The sequence below is a fragment of the Cloeon dipterum genome, chromosome 1 (assembly GCF_949628265.1).
Source record: "Cloeon dipterum chromosome 1, ieCloDipt1.1, whole genome shotgun sequence".
Lineage (NCBI taxonomy): Eukaryota > Metazoa > Arthropoda > Insecta > Ephemeroptera > Baetidae > Cloeon > Cloeon dipterum.
The window spans coordinates 7,668,461-7,689,120 of record NC_088786.1 but is presented as its reverse complement, the minus strand read 5'-3'; the positions used below and the strand labels follow the sequence as shown (position 1 = coordinate 7,689,120).

Sequence of the window (20,660 nt, the reverse complement as noted above, 5' to 3'; positions counted from 1 at the left end):
ATTTGTAAATTTTGGACTTTTATGTTTTGATTCTGGACAAGGTGATGCGAATTTCCCCTTTTTACATGTTCAAGGAGAGGCAATCTTAAAAAATTAAGAAGAAAAAATTAAGGCAAACATATGGGAAATGAGAAAATAGAACAGAAAAAATGCAGAAAACAGTCTCCTCTCACGGAAATTTTAATTAAAATCCTAATCTTCACCTGGGAAAGGATAAAAATCTTACTGTACTGTGCACAGATTGCGATTTTCACTGGAAACAAGGCACCACTTGCATCGCATATCTGAACAAACCGCATTCCCCATTTTCATTCCCACTACCGACCTAGTGCAGAAATGGAATAATGATACACACGCGGCACACAATCGGATTGAAATCGACAAATCCTGCTTGCGCTAATCACGTGTGTGTGTGTACAGCAAATGAAACCGGAGAGCGCTGAAAACAAACAAGGGGGTTAATTTCGCATTATCTTCTTCGGCTGCGCGGGCGGGCGGCAATATCACCGGCCGGGGCGTTGGCGAGCCGCAAAAGCCTCTATCAATATCACCACAAACATTCTCATCACCCCCGCAGCCGGCGCCGCGCCGGCGATGATTGAATTATTCAACGCCATATGCAAGAGCAGCGTGCGTCGGGCTAATTAGCGAGCAGCCCAGCTGCCGCTCGCTCTCAAATCACACCCAATTAGTCCCCCTAATTAGCCGGATGATTGGAATAGCGAAGACTGCGTGATTTATCTTGATCCTCGGTCGTTGAATACAGCTATAACTTAAAGCCAATTATCGTCATGTACAGACACGGCAATACAAATGCAATATTTGGAAATGAATAATGATCATGAGATGGATAAAGAAAATTGTTGCCTCGTCCATTTAGTCTCGTAATTTTTCGGATTATTTCTTTAACGATTCTATTTATAAATAATGACATCCATGCGCATTTATTTTGAACGCTTCTTCTGTCATTACTTGCCTTCACAAATGAATCGGGATAAAAAAAAATCCAATTGTTTATTTTTCAACAAGAGACGGCTTTAAAAATTATGCTTTTAAATTTTATATTTGGTACAATAAGTTATTCAAAACTACTAACAGACGAACCATACATTTTAGGTATGTTTGTATCAAAATAGTACATTCGTCTTAAAAATCAACATTTTTATTATAAATTTATCAAAAGGAAACGGTTTAATCTCCTCGGTTCATTTCTACATCAAATTTCAGCGGAAAAAATTGCAGAAAATTAATGACATGAGCTGTCATTAAAATTCTGCACTTTGGATTTTATTTTCGAAAATGTACATATTCTTTCTGTCAAAATGAACAGGGATGTGCTGCAAAAGTTTATTTCAAAACTGTTCCTTGTCCAAAAATAAAAGTTTTAAAATATTTTTATTGCGAAATTATGCCATGACTATTTCATTTTTATGACAGTGGGATAAGACATTTTATTTTAGAATGATTCTGATTTTAAAATTTCCTTATAACAATTCTGGACAAGCGTTGGTTCTGTTTCAAAACTATTTAAATCAAAGCTTTAAAATGTTGACAACTTAAAAAATAAAATAATAAATAAACTATGTACACACCAGGTGGGGCGCGATGGGCCGAATGGTGCTGATTAGGGCACCAATCGATGCCCCGTAATGAGGCACGTTAGCCCGTGTGCGGTTTTCCAAAATCGTACTACTTTTAGAATTTTTACAAATTCTTTCATCCGATCAAAATTTTAAAAAAGATAAATTTTTCCAAAAATTGTTTTATTTTTATTAAAACGCTAGTGATAATTGTACTTCTTCCCGTAGTCTAACGAGTTAACGCTTAGGGAAAATTCCATTCATTTAAAATTTGCAGCCACAGAAGCGAAGATAAGGAGTTCGCAATTGAATTGCCTCATTAAGAACTTTCAAGTATTCCTTTTTAAACTGAGAGAGTGCGCAATTAAGCCCACGTAGTAGCGTTAATTTTACTCTGAAAAAGACAAACACAATGCTTTTCTGTGAACTCTTTTCGCAGCAGCGCGCCGAATGCATTATCCTAGCTTTTATCTGAGGATTGCATCGCAAGAGCTGCACTGCGCGGCGTGCAATCTCAATTACTCGTCAGCGTGTGGGTTTTAATGAATGCCGCGCGCGCTGATCGAATCGGCGCCGACCGACCAAAGAGACCTTGCAGCAGCTCTCTGCCCCACTCACCGAGATACGAGGGAGAGAGATGACGGAAACTTTTCGCCTAGAATAGCTCTCACTAAACGAGCAAACTTTGCTGATTGATTTTGCTCAACGCCACGATACATTAACGGCCGCGCTGCACGACCGCAAAGTCCGACTCGCCAAAAGTTGACTCGGTAAAGGCAGTAAAAAAATATTTATTGCTCGTCGAGCAAGACCAAAAGAGGGAACGATATACACACAAGCAGTTTGATTTATATTTAATGTCCGATACTCCTTCGCAGATATTACTATTAATATATTCCAATGTTCTCTTTTGTAAATGAAATTCGTATAGCTTTTTGTTGTTCTACATTCCATCGATTTGTTCTAAAGTTTCTAAGCTGAAGATTGAAATTGGGAAAATATTAAAAAATAATTGGATATCTAACATACTATTCTAAATTTATTTTTCGAAAATAAATCCCTTTCTTAGCTAAAATGTGGGAGAAAAATACTAAATTTAAATTCACTGTCGATATTTTCATGCGTGTATTTTTAACCCTCAAAATTCACTTTGAATTTTTGTACCATCGAGAGAGGGCTTGAAAAAGACAAATTTCGACTATTTTTAATCAGACAAAGAGACAAATTTCAGTTTTTTCCTGGTTTAATATTTCTTTGAAATAAAAAGAATCTATTAAAGCCCAAATCTCATCATTTAAGATTTCCTCCTTGAAATTGACATTTAAAAAGATTTCAAGAAATTATATTTTGTAAGCCAAAACAAGTGGCAAAATCAGTACGGCTAAAGAGGAAAATAAATGCAGAAAATAAATGAAAATTAATGAGTGAAGTTGTTGAAGCTAGTGGCCATTTGATTGCATCACTAGCGATCGGTTATATTTTAATCACACACTGCACTTTGTGCAGCTCGCAACAGCTGAATAGCTGCCAATTCACCTCATAAAAGTCATTGCCAACTGTGCTTCCGCCACTCTGTGCAACTGCAGGAAGACGCAATATGCTCACTGACCAAGCTTAATCAATCAGCAACCGCGACCACCCACTAAACCAGTCGCTTCTAGAACATGAAGCTATTCATCGCACTTTGACTTTGATATTCAGTAGGAAATTTTATGATTTCACGGAAATGTTGGGAATGTCAATAGAAAGAGGGAAATTAAATTTAATCATCAGTCCAAACAGAGTAGTCTTTGCTAGACTTTGATCAGCCGTGTGGAAAATCATATTATGTTTATTCCCCTTCCAGCTGTTGATATTTACAATCCAAAAATTAATTAGCCAAATCAAACTAAGAGAAACGAAAAGGAAATTGCACGGTTTTGTTCAAACACATAAAATTTTCAATGCTCGTTGACCTGATTTTCTCACAAGCTTTCCTCAACGTCGGATAAACTGTTCCAGAGCACGTACAACATGCGACATCTGGCCCCATTTGCAAGTGAATTAGTGCCCGATCAATGCTTTTAAGTCTGTAGAATCTATGCTTGAACGGAAAAGCGCCTTTTTCCTATAAAATTTGCCAATTCGGTTCAAGTCCTTGGTTTATGGAGCCGCCAGCAGATGGTACCACAATTCATTTGCAATTTTCGAGCACTGAATTTCCAGATTGAATCTTGCTGATGAGTATTCTCAGCGTGAATTAACAGCTTTCTTTTGACATTACCAATCGCGGTTGAAACCGAAACAACAATTTTTTAAGACAAAAGTGCATTAACTTCCACGATTGGCTGAATCAATTTTGGTTTTCAGTAGCTAGACAAATGAAATAGTAGTAGTAGATGAAATGAACAGTAGCAGATTTGAATTTGAAATCGGAATGGGAGAAAGCCCAAAAGTTATGAAAGAACTGTGGCGCCATATGCGGCGCATCTAAACCCTAAATATAGGTTTCTTGATTTGCGATTTCAATTATTCCATTCAATTTTTATAATTTCGTTATTTTTATCTATTATTTGGCCGCAAGTGGATCAAATGTACCCTACTGTCCTCTTTTAAAATAAAAAGAATAAAATTCAGCAGTAAATCCTTCTCAAATCGCAATTAATTTGATTTAAAACCAATCCAACCATCGATTAGCATAATTCTCTCGTTATAAAAACGATTGCAAGGCGTTTTCCGCATCAGTGATTCACGCTTTTCTTTGCAGAGATGACATATGTATGGCCTGCATGTCATTTGCCATTACAGAAGGCAGAAAGTTAGTGCACTTTTATGGTTACGATGAGGAGGAAGAAGAGACAAGCTTTTCGCACCTCGCGGCAGGACAAGCGAGACTTGTTTGGACATGCGTCGCGTGCAGTGTAATATTACATTACTATAGCCATCGCATAATATCGCTGGCCGTGCGATTCAATTAGCAAACCGCCGTTAGCGCGCACTAACCAGCACCAACATGCACGCGGCCATGTACGGGCAAACGCGTGCATGTCGTGCAGATTCATCATCTCATGCTAATTGAAAGATATTTTCAACCCCTGTGTGCTGCATCGACCCTCAGGTCTCTGTGCTCGTGAACTCGTATAGTGTTTATGATCATCCAAAAGCAGCGTTGGCTCAAGGGGATTTGCAAAACCACTATGATTTTTAAGCCTCTCTGATCATCATGAGAAGTAAATTACTTATTCCGGAAATAATTCATGATGACGGCATAAAATCGAGCTGAGCCTCTTGAGTTCACTCTAATGAGGATAAATCAAAAGCAAATCCTCTCGTAAGGTGGTCTCTCATACTCATGATCGTGGTGAATCTGAAATTTTGAGAAAATCCGCTCCTAAGTTAGAGTGGGTTTCAAACAACAAGCATCCTGGAAAAGTTGCCACAAAAGAGGAATCGACAAAATCAAGAGGAAAAATTATCAAGAGCTAGGAAAGTTTTTAAAGTGGATATTTACAGTACAGCAATGGAAAGAATTTTGAATTGGTGTTGCTCTAGGAAGGAGTCTGTATAGTGGTTGCGGAGCCGAGCTCCCACTCCTTTTTCACTTTTGGTCTAGGGTATTGTTATTAATGATTGTTAGAAATTCGTTAAAGCAACAGAGAGAGATTTTGAATTTTAATTAGTTTTCGCCGGAAACACGAGCCAACAAGTCGCATCTGTTATAGTTCCGAGCGTTTAATTGAGAAGGACCCGGCTCATTCGGATGAATTCTTTTCTAATTTTAAATTGTTCTTCAAGTCAATTCTCTTAAATTGTTAATTCTAAAGTCGATTAAGAATTCTGTTTAAAGGTCCTTGTATTCTGTTAGTCATAGTCGACAGGTCACTGTCTTATTAAAGAGAAGAATTGTTCAAGATCCCGCAAGATTTATTTTTCACCACCTAGCCACCAAAAGTCCATGGGATATTTTTTGTTAAATTTAAACCATTTTCCTCTCTACAAAATTCATCAAACAAATTAGGACGAAGTTTCAGTTTTTGACTAATTTCTCGGAAAATTAAACCGGTTGTTCATGGTTTTTATTTTTATTTTGTTACATCCAATTGCAAAAAATTAGGTAAATTTTGTAACTGTTTAAAAAATCATGTGTTTGAATTTGGAGACAATTCCCACCGCTTGATAAGCACGTAAAATTTGGAGCCATATTTCTCTCAAGAACCCCACGATTGGCCAAAACAATTTATTTACGGACCAACTAAATTGTTAAAAACCATGATTATTTGCTTTGAAATCTAAATTTTCCTCTCAGACTGTACCATTTCGCTTTAGACCCTTATAAATTATATTTTATTTTCTTCAGAATGACTCAAGAAACTTTAAAAAACGCAAATTCGCCAAGTGAAGAGCCAAACCAAGACAAGTACTCAATTTATTCCTAAACAATCTTTTACTTCTCTAAAAGCATGTTTTACCATCAAGAAAAAATACGGTTTTGGCCCAGAAACATTACCTTTCATCTAGTCTCTCCAACTGGGATTTCCAGGTTAGGGTTTAAGGGCATAGCTAATAATTCTGTCAGCACAAATTCCCCCATGCACGAAGGAAAATATGGAGAACCTCTCCTACGTTCGTTATACGATACATTAATTGTTCTCTGTGACCTTTGCAGTCGACAATCTAGAGTCGTGCACATTGTGCACTACTGATTGTGAGAGCTGCTGGAATAAAGACACATACATTGTACTCGACAGTCAGTCAGCCGCGCTGAATATTACGAATTTATTATTTGTTAGCAGGCGTCACGGAGGAGATGGAGATAAATGTGCAGGCCGACATCAAACTGGCTCGCTTTTATGCAACTCTCCAGCTCTCTCGTGATGTGTCTTTGCTGTTTGTGCACATATTTAGTTTCAGCGACAGAGAGAGGTTCAACGCAGCGCGGAGTCAAGTGACTCTCCTGCTGGTAAAACGCCCCTGGCTGCCTGCACTCGAAGCATGCAACGAGAGTAAAATATGCAAATCAAGCTGTGCACTTTGCAGCAAAAATCAGAGGAATAAATATGCCAGTAACAACAACAACAACGACCGTCTTGTCTGCTGGAACGAAAGGAAAACCACCGATGTGGTTAATTTAAATAAGTGGATAAACTTAGATTTGTGAACTGAAGCAGTGAGCTCTGAATCGAAGATAACTCGTGACGACAACGAATTATGGAATTTTATTTCAAAATTATGACTCAGAGCATACAATTTCAATCAGACGCTTTTAAATAAAAGAACGTCGAACTAACAAATTATAAAAATAGTTTTGTGAATCAACGACGAACGTGAACATATTTTAGGTTATAAAAAAGCACATTTCTCTTTGGAAAATTCCCAATGTTTTCCGGCATAAAGCATAACTAAACCTAAAAATAATTTTCCAAAAAATATCTCTATTTTAGCTTCTCAAATGAGTAATTTTTAAATAACAGTAAAAGAGTGAGAAGGTTCAAGAGAAAAATAGTCTCACTTTGCTGTTGAATAAAACAGCGTCTGTTTCGGCCCCCATGGCCTCATTAAAGTGCTTTACCTGGGAAAATAAAATCAGCACTGTGGCAACCTGCAGAGACTTTCACCTCACTGGAAAACAACTAAATGCACCCAGGTAATTAAATTACAGAATTAGTTTATTCTTAACGGCTTCAAATTTTTGTTTATCCTCAAAATTATGAAAAAGTAATAAAGTTTTCTTTCTGAAAATATCTAATTTTTTTATCTTTTAAAGTGGAAATCCTATCAATGCCTTAATTCTCATTTTTTTTAAAGATTTGGAAAATAGTTACAATATTCTGAGATTGTTCTTTGAATATCTGGAAAAATCGGATTGAACAACTTTTAAGTGACATGCGCACTGTCTCACAATTGTAAATCAGCAAAAATTTTGTGACGATTCTCACAGCGTTGAATAGATCACAACGAGAGGAAACAAAATCAAGCGAAATAGTTGCTTACAAATCAATCAATTTTCTATACACTTGGCAAAATCTGAAATTTTTAGTCGGTACTAATTAGATTTTTGCAAATAATGATAATCATTGTTGCTAAATTCCTGAAATAAAAAAACTGCACATATAATCTCATTTATTTGAGTAAAATAGCCCATATTTACAGTGAAGGGTAACAAATCTGGCTTACACGTTGTTTTATTTCATGACGTCAGAGCAAATGCGAGAATTTTCTCTTGCAATCAGTCATTTTTACGCTTGTAAATTTCACACCAAATCGCGGCAACCTGTGAAATTAATATCCGCGATGCATAACGGCGTTGTCTCGCCGCACCGCCGGCCGAATCAATCAATTTTGGGCCTCTCGCCCGCCCAACTGCTATCTCTACTCCTCGATCGCACGCTTTAATCGAACGAATTTCGGCTCGCCCTTCACTTTCCTCTATGCACGTTTTGTTTCGCTTCAGCAGACACATTACAAACATATTTACACGCTCGCTCGTTTTTTGTGCACATTGTTTTGTCTACAAGTCAAGCAGAAAATTCGCAGCAATGTTTGAATAATTTCACGTGTTGGTGTCAAACTCTACCACCAAATTCTAGCAAAAAATAAGCCGACTGACGGCTCAGTTTCGCAGCTTCTAGGCACAAAGGGAATAGAGGAAAAGCATCGAGACAGCAGAATCCGCCTCTGCTCTGTACTCGCTCAGAAGGCGCAGATTTAAATAAGTAATGAACATAACGCGTCGATGGAATCCAAAAAGACAAAGCACACCTGGCTCCGGGAATTGAGTCGGAAATGAAAAAAGATGACGTCAGTGTGCGTGGGCCGCATTTTCTTGCCTTTTCGACGGCTTTTCACTCCTAGCGGACGCAATTAAATCGCCAGACAGTGTACAATTAACGATGGAAATCTGGGAAGTTGAATCATGAGGTGATTCCCATTAAAAAATTGCCAACAGAATGAAATAGTGAGCCTTGAAGGTATATTATGTATGTTGTTAGTTTTAAGCTCAAAACACATGAACAGAAGTTCGCCATGGTATCTCAATTTCTGTACCCAATCAATTTAGTTTAATTTTTATTCCCTGCAGAAAGTAAAATTTAATAACAAATTTAATAGGGGTTTATTCTAAATTTCTTTAGAGAGAAATGACTATTTTTTGAGAAACTTTCATCTGGTCTTATACATGAAGCATAATGGTTGGTTAAAAATTGCTCATTTTCTTCCTACAAGTCTTTAAAATATCATCTTTAGTAATTTCAATAATAAAAACTTATCCAACAACAAATTAAAAAAATCATTGTTTAAATACGTATTAAGTTTAAACTCTCCAGTTTTTAAAGTTTTTTTATGCAAAGAATAATTTAAATTATTAATAGTTTGATCCAATTTTGCTAATTATGTTAAATTTCAAAAATTAAATAAAATACCTTCAAATAATATAATTATTTGTGCTCGTCGGTATAACGAAACATAGGCAGTCTCATTATCACCGTGTATTGTCATACAGGATGTTTGCGTTAATTAGAACTAAATAATATATCAGTATAGCACAAAATTTAAACAATTTTATGAATTACAACATAAGTAGTCATCAAGTAAATGAATTTCTGTGAGCGATATTTAAGACATATGACTGTTATTCTGGGCTCTATGAATGAAAACCTCTCTTTACGTGAAAAATGACAGTCCGAATGAAAGATTTAAACAAAAGGGCGGAAAATTGGCAAAAGAACGTCAAGATGTTTGATCGCCAAATTGGTCAGAAACCGATAATATTGGTAAATATTCTCGGCATGAAAGAGTCCTCAGTGTCCCTAATGCACTCTCATTATTGAAATGAACTGCAAACAACTACGGGCTGCTCATCTGCTGTCAAGAAGAATGAACAGATTGCGTGCTTTAGGGTCAGCTGAGCCGGGTGATTTACGGCCGGCGCCTCCGATTCGAGCCGAATTGATTTCCGCGCCGAGATATGTTATTATTGTGAGCGATCATCAATCGCGCAGGCTGGCTGGCTGGCTGCAGCTCAGCAATAATGCCATTATGCAGATTCGGGCCCATTGATAGTGTCAGGCGGAAATTAATCGTGCGAATCGGCAAGTGCGCCAGCCGACGCTCGATATTCGTGTGCCCTTTTGCGGCGGCGGGCCGACCTTTTTCTCTCTGCTCTTGCTTGCACACCTTTCCCTGCAGCGTGCGCGGAAAAGTCTGCGGTGGTGGAGAACTTTCGACTCTTTCAAAAGCCAACGTAGACTCGATTCGATCGGCAAAATCCAATAAATGCTCTCTATATGCACTCGCGCTTCAGTTTATTTCAATTTGCATCTCATTCCGCTCAGGCGCATTCTAATTTCAAATAAATTGCTTTGAAACAGAGTTTTCAAAGTGCTCTAAGTGAATTTCCAATCGAAATCGGTAATTTATCGATTGGCATTGGGATTATTGGCGATAAACTAAGTTCTTGGATTTAACTTCCATATGGTATCCCACCACTTTTCTTAGTCTAATTTAAAAAATTAAAATTGAATAGCCAATGTAAATTATGTATTTTTACTATTGTACCAGGTGGTTTGTGTAATCTAGATTATATTGTGAGTTTTGGAACGTAATGCCTGTTGACAAAATTTACAAATCTTGCTTGTTAAATGTGAAATATTTTGTTGGCGACTTTGGCACTGAGCGAACGCACCAATATTGTACAAGACTGATTCAATTAAATCCTGTCATTAAACCAATAGTTGATGGTAAATATTTTGCTCGAACATCACTCTCTGTGTTACCAAAACTGTGGAACCACACAACTGCAACACGAATTGAAAAAACTGCGAGATAAAAATGTAGTGAAGAAAAAAGTGAAGGATTGGTTGTTATCATGTGACTAATTATTTGTACTTCTTTTTGCACACACAAAAATGATTTTGCACTTTGATTTTGTTAAATAGCTAATGCGACGCAGCAGCTAAATGAGCACCAGCCGAAAATTCATCCTGAATTGGCTGGACTTGTAATGTTTTTTCAATAAATAAAATTAAAATATTTTAATTATTCACTGAATGAAAAACAACAAAGAATTTCAAGTTCGACAAATCTTTAGAAGCACTTGAGAAAAATGCAGACTGTCGGCAAATTGCATCAACAAAAGACCGCACATTTTCAGCGATAACAAGTAGCGGTCAGCAGACTGCGTGTGATTTCGCCCTGCTGGCTTTTATCGCCACCGCCATCGCTGATAACAAAATTCGAATATAGAAACCTGGTGATCGGAGGAAAAAGTTTTGCCCTTCATTGATTGAGGAATTTCAAGAGTTTTCATAATTGCTCTGAGGAAATGTTAAAATCCACGGTGAATGGGCCCGCGAGGGAGGGAGGTGTGCTGCCGCCGCGCCGCGCGCGCTTATCTAATCGCAGCATGAAATTGAGTGAGCTTTGCACAGATAAGGGCCCAAATCATTTTCGCGTTCAGTATTTTGCGACAAATTGCGATTAGACGCTACACTCGGTGCATTCATAAATATTACCTGACAGCGCGTCCAACGCGACAATGACCCACTTCTTGCATTTCTCGCGTGACAATGCTGAGTGGCGTGATGATTGATTTTGTATACTGCTCGCTGATTAAATAGTGTGCGTTTTTTTCGCTGTGTGCCTGTTTTTTGTAACTCAAGTAATGATTGCAAAAGTACATTGTTTTCTGATGAATTAATCTAATGTCAATCGCATCATTTCGTTTTTCTTCAAGAGCTCGATTTCATGGTTTTCTGCACTGTGATAGTGAGAATAAAGATGAATTTTACTACATTATATCATTAAATCAAGACTTTAAACACCGCGGACCTTAATTTTCGTAGACTTGAAAAAATAGTGCTGGAAAAAGGATCAAACATATTTTTGAAGACCTAAACCTCCATCTGAAATGTTGGGAAAAACTCGTAATCCACCTTTAAATGCTTTATTTTCACGGAATTTTAGCTTTTTCAGACTGTTTTGGACTATTTCTTTTGATTATTTTATACGATTTTAATTGTGGTTAAATGATTATGATTTTATAATCTCAAGGCAGCTAATAGCTAAAAAAGTCTTTCATCCAAATTTCAGAGCCCAATATTGATAACCCTTCTATTTAAATTGGGCAGAAAACAATTAAAAATAATTTTATAAAAATTGGTCAGCGTTGTTAATTTTAAATATTTTCTATCTTGGAATCTTTGCACAAAGATGATGAAATAACAATCATCGGAAAATCTAAAAAAACAAGTACGATGAAAAGAAAAAATCTGTTTGCAGCTTTTAACGAGTGAAAATTACGCAAACTAACCGCTTCTACCCCTTCACTCGGCTGAATATTCCGAGGATAAACTAATTTCAACACTTTTTCGACAAATTTGACTGTTATACGCGTAATCAAATTCGGCAAAAAGGGCCGGGAAAGTTTCGAAGACGGACAAACGCAATTTCAGCCACAAAAGGAATAATAAAGCTCCTCTTTATCTCTCACCGCCGGCACACTCTGCGCCTTTGTCGGGAAAGTTTGATGCTGAAATGAAACGAGCTGCCATCACAGTAGCAGTAAAATTTTAATAACGCGTACGAGCCCGCCGCCGCTTTTAATGCGAACTGCTTTCCGGCGCTCGTTAAACAATTCAATTGACATTTGCATTTTAGCAGTATGCGAACGTTTTGAGTGAGGTAAGCGTGCGTTTCAGCCGGAAACACTGGTGTTTTATGGAATGCAAAAGTTTAAAATATTGTTTTTTAGATAAACACCGCAGGTTTATTTTCTACGGTTTTCTCTTTTAAATCAATATTTTGGACCTTGCAATCACATTCACCTCTGCAAAAATATTTTTAAGCTTTTCCTCTCGTGTCTTTCAAATAAATTTATTTTATAAATAAACTGTAGAAAATATCAGAATTTTTTAATTTTCAGCAAAAGCTCTGACAAGGGTCTGAAGAACAAAGGTTGAAAAATATTTGTGATTTTTGCAAACTAGGAGATTAATTAAACTGCTGAAAACCAACGAAATATTTCTATATCAGTGGTTTATGGAGCGCTTGAATCTATCTAATCGAGGGAATTTCTAGCTATTAAATTTTCCTTGTTTGATGCCGAACAAAATATTTGGACACGGTTGACCATATCACCTTTTCTGGTGACATTAAATTGGTAGTCATGGTCTAAAATATTTAATTTTTAAACTAAATCTCAGTGGATAGATACTAAATTTCAAACTTTGCCATTTCCTCATTTTGTAAAATAAACTAAAATTTGGTTAGTGTTGTTCAAACCTGGAAAGGCATTTGGGTTCAACTTAAAATAAATGAGCAAACCATAATTTTGGCTTATTGGTGTCTAAATGAATGTTGTGACGACCATAATCTCGATTTTGCTGGAATCTTAGAGTTTTATATATGTTTTGCTTTGAAAAATATTAGAAAAAACAACCAGTTTTCTACATCCACCAAAATACTTCAATGGCCTAAAGATAACAATATTAATTTTTATACAATTTTAATTATAAAGAAATATCACTTCCGTGTAATTTCCGTATTTGAAAGAAAAAAATAATAATATTCACATTCACAAAATTCATTTGTACTTACCTACCTTGCCAAGTGGCAATACGTTTTTCAAAAATTGTAAAATTAACTGTTTCAAGCATGCTTAGTTTTCTAATTTTGTATAAACGAAAGATGAAGCAATTATTATCATTTAACCCCATGTAATTATTTCAAAGGAAGTTAATTGGCCACTTTTAAGAGCCTCTTTTAATTCCCTTTTCAGCGCTCTACTTTGTCAAGAAAAACTTGTAAAATATGCCAAAACACGGAACTTGTTAAAAAGCCGCAATCAGATAACTCTTCCAGAAATATAAACTTTCTTGCATGAAGCAGGGAGGTGGAACTTTAAAATTCCTGTACTTTTGACGTTTTTCTTGAGAGCGATAAAAAGGCTGCTAGCCATTTTTAGATTAGCCTGTGGCTATATACGTTTATAAAATGGATATTAAAGTTAACAAGACAAACAATAAGAAACCCGAGCAGCATATTGTAGTACAGTTGATAACACTCCAATTTAGCGAACAGAAACAACAAACACAAATTGCTGTGCATAGTTAATAAGTATAGCGCACAAGCAAGATAAACAAACGGAGATTCGAGCCGAGAGTAATGACGCAAGGTAAAGCTGCAGTGGTTGCATCTCATCGCTCTCAAATTACTCTCTCTCGTCGGCTTGCGATTCTGCGTACTGGACCGAAATAGAAAAAAGCATCAGCGTCACATGGCGCAACCAACAAATCATCGCCGCCCTCGAACGCAATTGTAGATGTTTTTTCGCTTCTTGTCTAATTTAGCGCCTCTCTCCATTAATGAGTCAGTGGAGAGAGAATGCGGCACGCTTATCAGACGAGCAGAGCCGCCGACCGAGCGACCGACACACCGACCACATCCTCGGCTGCTTATATGCGCAAATTTACAAGCCATTACTCACACAAAAATAACAGATAAAACGCCGTGGTGTTTACATTCCGCGGCCCGGCGGAATTTTTGCTCGCCCGCCGCGCACACGTTGCCGCCCGAATCAATATTGGGCTGAAACGGAAATTGCCAAATCTCGGTAGGACACAACACACGCGCACGTTTCCGTCTCTTTCTCTCTCTGTCACTCTCTGGCTTTCTCAACACAAATGTCATGTGTGTGTGTGTTTACACACACGCCGCTTTAGTCAAATAGAAAAGTCTCATGCACGATACTGATGAGGGTTTTTTTAAATTTAAAATGTTTGTTTCAAGAAAAAAGTTACAAAAAATACGCACGGTCTTTAAACTTCGCCATGAAAGACTCTTGTGATTCTAATCTTTCTTACATATATCTTAACTGATCTGCTTAAATCAGGAAAATCGTTTAAAATAATGCATATCTCTAATAAAATTGAGCCAAGGTCAACATGTTGCTCCCCGGGATGTCCTTGAAATTTCTAGAAATTATGTCACCAAAGTTTGGACAATTTTTAGTGTTGAGAACGATTTGTGCCTTTTGGAAATTTATTACTATTTCGCTTATAAGAGAATTTCCCTCACAAGCTACATATTTATTGATAGACCTGCACGAAGCCTCAACAAAATTGGAATCGCTTATTTAAGCCTTTAAAATTTTCGATAAATTTGGGAAAACTGTTTTTGTCGTATACACTGATTATTGCAGATTGCAAAGATTTAACAAAAAAGAAAAATATACTATCTACACAGAGCCATGCAAAAAGTTGTTTAATTGCCATGAATAGAGAATTCATCCCAATATTTTACTATTTTCCAATGCAACAAACTGTCCCTGGGTAGAATTAAAGCCAAAATAAATCCAGTTAGCATTACTAACCATTGAGAAATATGGCAAAATTTGAATTTAAGTGTGACTAGGTCCCCTTTCGATTATTACGCATCGTAGAATAAACTGTTAAAACTAACAATTTAATCAACTAGCTTGTTAATTAATATTTTAAATATTTTCGCTTCAATAAGCCTCAAGAAATCTACCCGGAAAGTCTATTCTAGTATTTACTGAGTAAACGAACGGGATCAGTGAAAATACCAAAGGGAGGCGAGGCTTTTGTTCCTTCACAGAGAGAGGCGAATCTCGGCGCCTCGCAAAGCAAGAGCTAGACTTTCTTACTTACGGTTTGCGTCTTTAGGAGACGACCTTCGCGTGCTGAAAGACTCCTATTCAACTAATTTGACTAATTACCCTGCAGATCCATTATCTCGCGGCGCTTAATTACACGCCATATTTCGGCAGATTGGCGAAAATACGAACGCATGTACTAAATGTAATTAACTCAACGCCGCCGTTTTCCTGCGTCTGCAGTCGTAAAACGATTTAGTTCTGCACCTGTCTGCATGGTGGTTGCCAGACTCTGGTAAAACATATTTAAGTCTAGCTTGCAGGCTGTTTAATTATTGCTCGAATAGCTGAAATTCCGCACGCCCATGGGAACGTGGAAAGTGTGTGTGAGTGAGTTTGTTTCAGCTGCGACGTGAATATTTCATAAAGGTCAAATGGCAATTTGTTGGCCCAAATGCTGTTTATCACGAGCGGAAGGGCTGAAAGCTTGTCATGCTCTCCAGCTTTGTGTCATTAGTCTGGCTCGTCCTAAATTTTAATGTGGAGCAAACGATTTTACAGCAGAGATTAATCCAAGAAATTTCGGAATACTACTAAAGATACGTTTTGGCCTTTTCCGGAACATATTTTACTTAATTATAGTTGTTCGAAAACTTCAAAAATTTACTTGTATTTATACATCTAATCATCTAATGTGATTCCTACAAGCGAACGTTATTAATATATTTATTTTAGTGTTTTATTCTCTTTTTATTGGGATTTTATAGATAAATGGAATGTATAAGTTGAGTGTTTTTAATGTAAAGTAAAGTTAATTTTAAAAAAAATGTAAAAAGGTTGTTTTACGTTAAAAGAAATTGAATAAATGTTTTAAAATCAATATTTATTTACAGTTAAAAAAGTTTAAATTATTAATTTTTGACTTATTTAACTTGTTATCAAAAAACTCTTGAACAAAATGTTTAATTCTACTAATTTTGTTATTTTTATATCAAATGGTTTATTGCAAACGTATGGTTTCAAATCACCTTTCCTTTATAATTTTTTAATTCGATTCAAGTCCCAAAATTTATTTTTGTTACGTTTACAAAAAATAAACACGATTTCAGTATTGAAATCAAGAAAATGTTGTACTCACTCTTGCAGACGCCGTCGAGTTTAACGTTGACAGCGACGCACTGCAGCCCCCTGGCGCAGGTGCCAAAGAATCCGTCTGGTCCTCCGCAGGGTTCGTTCTCGAGGCGGGCGCACACCCTGCAGCAGCCGCACGGGTCCCACACGAGCGCCGAGCCGCGGGGGCAGTCGGCCTCGGTCAAGGGCTCGCACTCGCCGGGGCTGCTGCACACGCAGTGCACGGCCCCAGCCGCCCCGACGCCCGCCCCCGCTGCCACCAGCAGGACCAACCACACGCGCATTATGCACAAAAACACTTTAGTTCTCTGTCTCTCAGGTATGCCTTGCAACTGTCTCTTGGCCAGCTGGAGAGGTCACCTGAAATATTGAAAATTAAGCAAAATTTTATTCAAGAGCGAGTTTAAAATTATTTTTAACCAAAACCCACTGCTTCAAATAAGTAAACTCTTAAGAGGCCATGAAAGAAATAGTAAAAAGGAATAATTTTTTTATTTAAAAAATGCCCAGAAAAATTAATCTGGCGGCTCAAAACAATTTTTACAGTGTTAAAAATTTTCATATTAAACAAACCAAGCAAAATCTGTTTAAAATGACAAATTAACATATTGTTTTATCAACAAAATTAATTAATATAATTTTAATTCATTATTACCTGGTGATTTATTCGGACAACGCTGTGAAAAGCGTTGTGTCCGGCTTGTTCTGATGTGACGACGTCGAGTTACGGGTCGATACTCACGCGCGTCTTATCAAGCGGCGGTGAGCGGAGCAGCATCCGTGCGGCCGTCACCTGAGCAAGATCACGACTACTACTCCTCATGCCGCGCTCGCTCCTCGCCGCAGCCGGCCAGCTCCTTTGCCTCCTCGCGGCGCCGACACCAGGCGGCGACACCAGCCAGCGCCTGCGGCGACTTGCATGCACGCAACCCGCGCAGCACCGTTGCCACGAGACTGCTCCCGATCGCATCACTTAAATATTTTTATTCAATTTAATTTTCTGGAGATTGAATAGGTTTTTTAGCAATCTATCGATTTATTTAAAAGACAAAAATAAATCAGTTTTAAATATTATTATCTAGCTACGTGGAGACGTTCACCAAAATATTCCGTCACATCATAAAAATTATATCTTCCTCGAGATGAAGGAAATCACATACCGAATGTATAAAAATGTCAGCCCTGATTTGTAAGGTAATTGTGAGTTCCGGCTAACTCCTCCTTACAAGTAAGTTTAGTAATAAATCATAATTATTAGGTACGTTTATAAAAATCACATATTTTTTGCAGCTGCAGGAAATTTCAGGGTTCGTATTCAGCAATGTAAAATATATGAAAAAAATTACGGCATCAGTCTCATTCAACAAATTTTCCACAATGGCCAAGATTGCCGTCAAGATTGCTTAATTCAATTTTTATTACATGCTGTTATTCCTGAATGAATTTTAGAAAATGCCAGAAACTCTGCGAGAAGCTCCTAGAGCTTTTAAAAGGAGGGCATCAGAATGGCTGGGTGCAGTTAAAAGAGTAGCACGTCATAATTGATAAAAGGTCTAGAACTGATTCTTAATTGTAAACGGAAATATTTTTAAACAAAATTTAAATTGAACTAATCCTTAATGTGAATCAAGTCAAATCTCTTGTTGTATTACACTTTATCTTGCAAAACTAAATTCAAATCTTTGCTGAGGCCATAACACTTTTATTTATCTTCAACAATTTTCAACACCTAAATTTGTTGCAAAAAAGAAACATTTTTAAAGAACAAGGAACCAATGGAGCTAATGTTTTTCCGGAGAATTGACATCCTCCGCACCAGAGCGGCCCCACAGCCAGGGCAGCAGAACCTTGGCATCCCTCGCAGCCTGCTCTTTCTTCGCCTGCTCCTCGGCTTGCTTGCTTTCCTCGAAAAGATTTAGAGTGTCCACGGCTAGCTCGTTCTCCTTCTTAACTGCTTCCAGCTGCTGCTGCAGCTTGGCCTGCGTCTTTTTCTTCCCAGCCAGAACGGCTTCCAGCTCTGTTAGGTTCTTTTTGGACTCTTCCAAACTGTTTTCCTGCGTGGAAAAATTCAAAAAATTAAAATTAGTTGATTTAATTTAGTTTGAAACATAAACCAAATTTTGTGTTATTTGACTCACTAGGAATATTTATAAATCTATTTTAAACACGAAAATTGGTTGAATTAATTGTTCCTTACAGCACACATTAGCCGTTCTAATTTTTAAACTTTCATTTAAATCTACAAATTAATGTTATCAAGTAATTTTTAAGTAACATAATATATACCGTTGTGATGGAAACTTCTGAAAGAGACTTTAAGTCACTCTCCAAGGCGGCAATCTCTGCCTGCAGGTTTTCCATTTCAGAGCGGTATTTTGTCATCACTTTTTCGCGCAGTGCAGTGCTCTCATCAATTTCCCTCTCCAGCGCGGCGATCTTTTGCTGCAGCTCCTTGATGTTCGCGGCTCTGGTTTGGTTTGAGCCATCTTTCTTCTCCACACGCGCCTGCATTTCCTTCAACTCATCATTCAGCTTTGCTTTCTTATCAGCTAATTTCGTCACATCTGTCTTGTTTTCATTCAAACTTATTTCCTCAATTTTCGCCTTGAGAGCTGCGTTTTGATCCTTCAGCAAGATTTGTTTATTTTCCTGAGATGATTTTTAGTAAATAATTTTTAAATTTCACAAGAATTTTCTCACAGCAGCAGCAATTTCATCAAGCAAGAATTGCAATTCTGATTCTCTGGCTGATTCGGCCTTCTGCATCGCCTCGTTCTCTGAAGAGATTTGAGACTCCAACTGGACTATTTCATCCTTCATCTTTTGGATGTAACCGCCGTTCTTGTCCACCTGCTGCTGAAGGGACAAGTTGCGAGCTTCCAGCGCGAATATTTCCTTGTCAAACTTTTCCAAAGCTTCCTCGCTCGGTGTTGTTCCCTTGTTGTGCTTTAATTTTTGTAACTCGTCTTTGGCCCTCTCCAAGCGTTCTAACAACAGAATAATCCATTGAAATTAGATATACCATTTTAGACAATATTTTAAAGTCTTGCTTTTTAAACAATCTAAATTAATAATAATACTTAAATTATTTGATGATTGTGTTAAAATAAAAATATTTTTTAAATTCACCTAATTTTGCTTGTTTCCTTTCCGCCAAGTTCCTACACTGCAGTTTCAATTGTTGCTTTTCTATGGAGTCTTCAGCGATTTCCTCCAGAGCTCGGTGCGTCAGACCCTTTATTTCAGTTTCAACTTTGAATAAGCTTGTGTCTATGGGCAGGAGACGCTTCTGCTTCTCGAGGTGACTGCGGTTTTTTTGCAGCCTGGCCAAGTCAGCTGCCTTCTCCTTCAGTCTTTGATTTAGGTAGCTTCGTGTGAGATTCTCGCTAGCGCAAGCAGACGCGTTCAAATTTTTGATTCCACATTTGACGGATGACAGGCTCCTCACCGCGTTTTTCCACATGTTTTCCAACGATTTGTCGAAGTGGCTTGCGATTTGCAACTGATTCTTCAAGGAGACCAATCTAGCAGAAAATGTTGCTTGTTAAAATTCAGTTTAAGATAGGAATTTTTTAAATTTACCTAGCTTTTGTTGCATTCTTGCCCTCGAAGCAGTGATCCTTTTCTCCCTGCAACTGCGATATTTGGAACTCACTCAGGAACTTTTCTTCTTCGAGAAGTTCTTTCTGCATGCCGCTGCATTTTAAGCAAGCGCTGTGCAGAGCCTCCACTTTTTCCTTGAGACTAGGAGAAAAATCCACAGACAGAATTCTTGTGTTTTCCTGGTGCTCCAAGCTCAGAATTTTCTCAAGCATTGCTCTAAGACTATCCACGGTGCGAGATTTCCTAATCTGCAGCAAACTCAGCTCGATTTCCAAGCGCACAGCCTCCATTGTACCGATGGGGGCTCGCCAAACTCACACAGACCCTCGATTTGAATGTTTTCTCTTCACAATTCGTAGTTATAACAATCACTTCATGCAAGAACTGCTTTACAACTACAAATAGAGATCATTTGCTGATTGTTGATTCATGTTTAGTTTTGTAACGGTGCAGGAGCGCGGTCCTCCTTTTTGTTTGGAGCCAACAATTGTTTGAATCATTGTAATTTTGCATTATTGTTTAACAGCAGAGTTCTTGTACATACTCTTGATTAAGTGTCCGAAAATTCTTCATCTGATTTCATCGGTCTTCTACATCATTTAAACCCCATCCTCCAAAGTTTAAAAAATGATCTCTATTATGTTTCTGCAGGGCTATTTTTCCCCACATATTACGATATCCTGACAAAAATAATTATGCTAACATGAATATATTTGGTAATTATATGTGTTGTTCATTGTTTAGTGATTTTATTATGC

At 37.5% G+C, this 20,660-nt stretch overlaps 2 protein-coding genes across 2 annotated transcripts in view; both read right to left on the bottom strand.

The window, feature by feature from the left end:
* Nucleotides 1-17,118, bottom strand: part of LOC135947973 (cysteine-rich motor neuron 1 protein-like) — a 220,935-nt gene extending 203,817 nt beyond the window's left edge. Inside the window, exons 1-2 of the mRNA XM_065496998.1 lie at nucleotides 16,955-17,118; nucleotides 16,307-16,659 (exon numbers count right to left, since the gene is read on the bottom strand). Of these exons, the coding sequence (XP_065353070.1) occupies nucleotides 16,307-16,583 (277 nt within the window). The 5' untranslated portion in view covers nucleotides 16,584-16,659; nucleotides 16,955-17,118. The remainder of the gene's footprint in view (nucleotides 1-16,306; nucleotides 16,660-16,954) is intronic.
* Nucleotides 17,119-18,080: 962 nt separating this feature from the next.
* On the bottom strand, nucleotides 18,081-20,280 carry LOC135947672 (cingulin-like). The gene is made up of 5 exons (XM_065496564.1): nucleotides 19,882-20,280; nucleotides 19,429-19,823; nucleotides 19,000-19,286; nucleotides 18,586-18,948; nucleotides 18,081-18,353 (listed from the first exon to the last, which is right to left on the bottom strand). Exons 1-5 carry the CDS (start codon nucleotides 20,190-20,192, stop codon nucleotides 18,081-18,083), a joined length of 1,629 nt encoding a protein of 542 aa, XP_065352636.1. The 5' UTR covers nucleotides 20,193-20,280.
* Nucleotides 20,281-20,660: the final 380 nt, after the last annotated feature.

Excerpts from the sequence above, each read along its gene's own strand:
- LOC135947672 (XM_065496564.1), bottom strand. The coding sequence starts at position 20,192 with ATGGAGGCTGTGCGCTTGGAAATCGAGCTGAGTTTGCTGCAGATTAGG. Across the intron at positions 19,824-19,881 it reads AAGAATGCAACAAAAGCTAG|ATTGGTCTCCTTGAAGAATC; the intron begins GTAAATTTAAAA and ends ATTTTCTGCTAG. Across the intron at positions 19,287-19,428 it reads AAGGAAACAAGCAAAATTAG|AACGCTTGGAGAGGGCCAAA; the intron begins GTGAATTTAAAA and ends TTCTGTTGTTAG.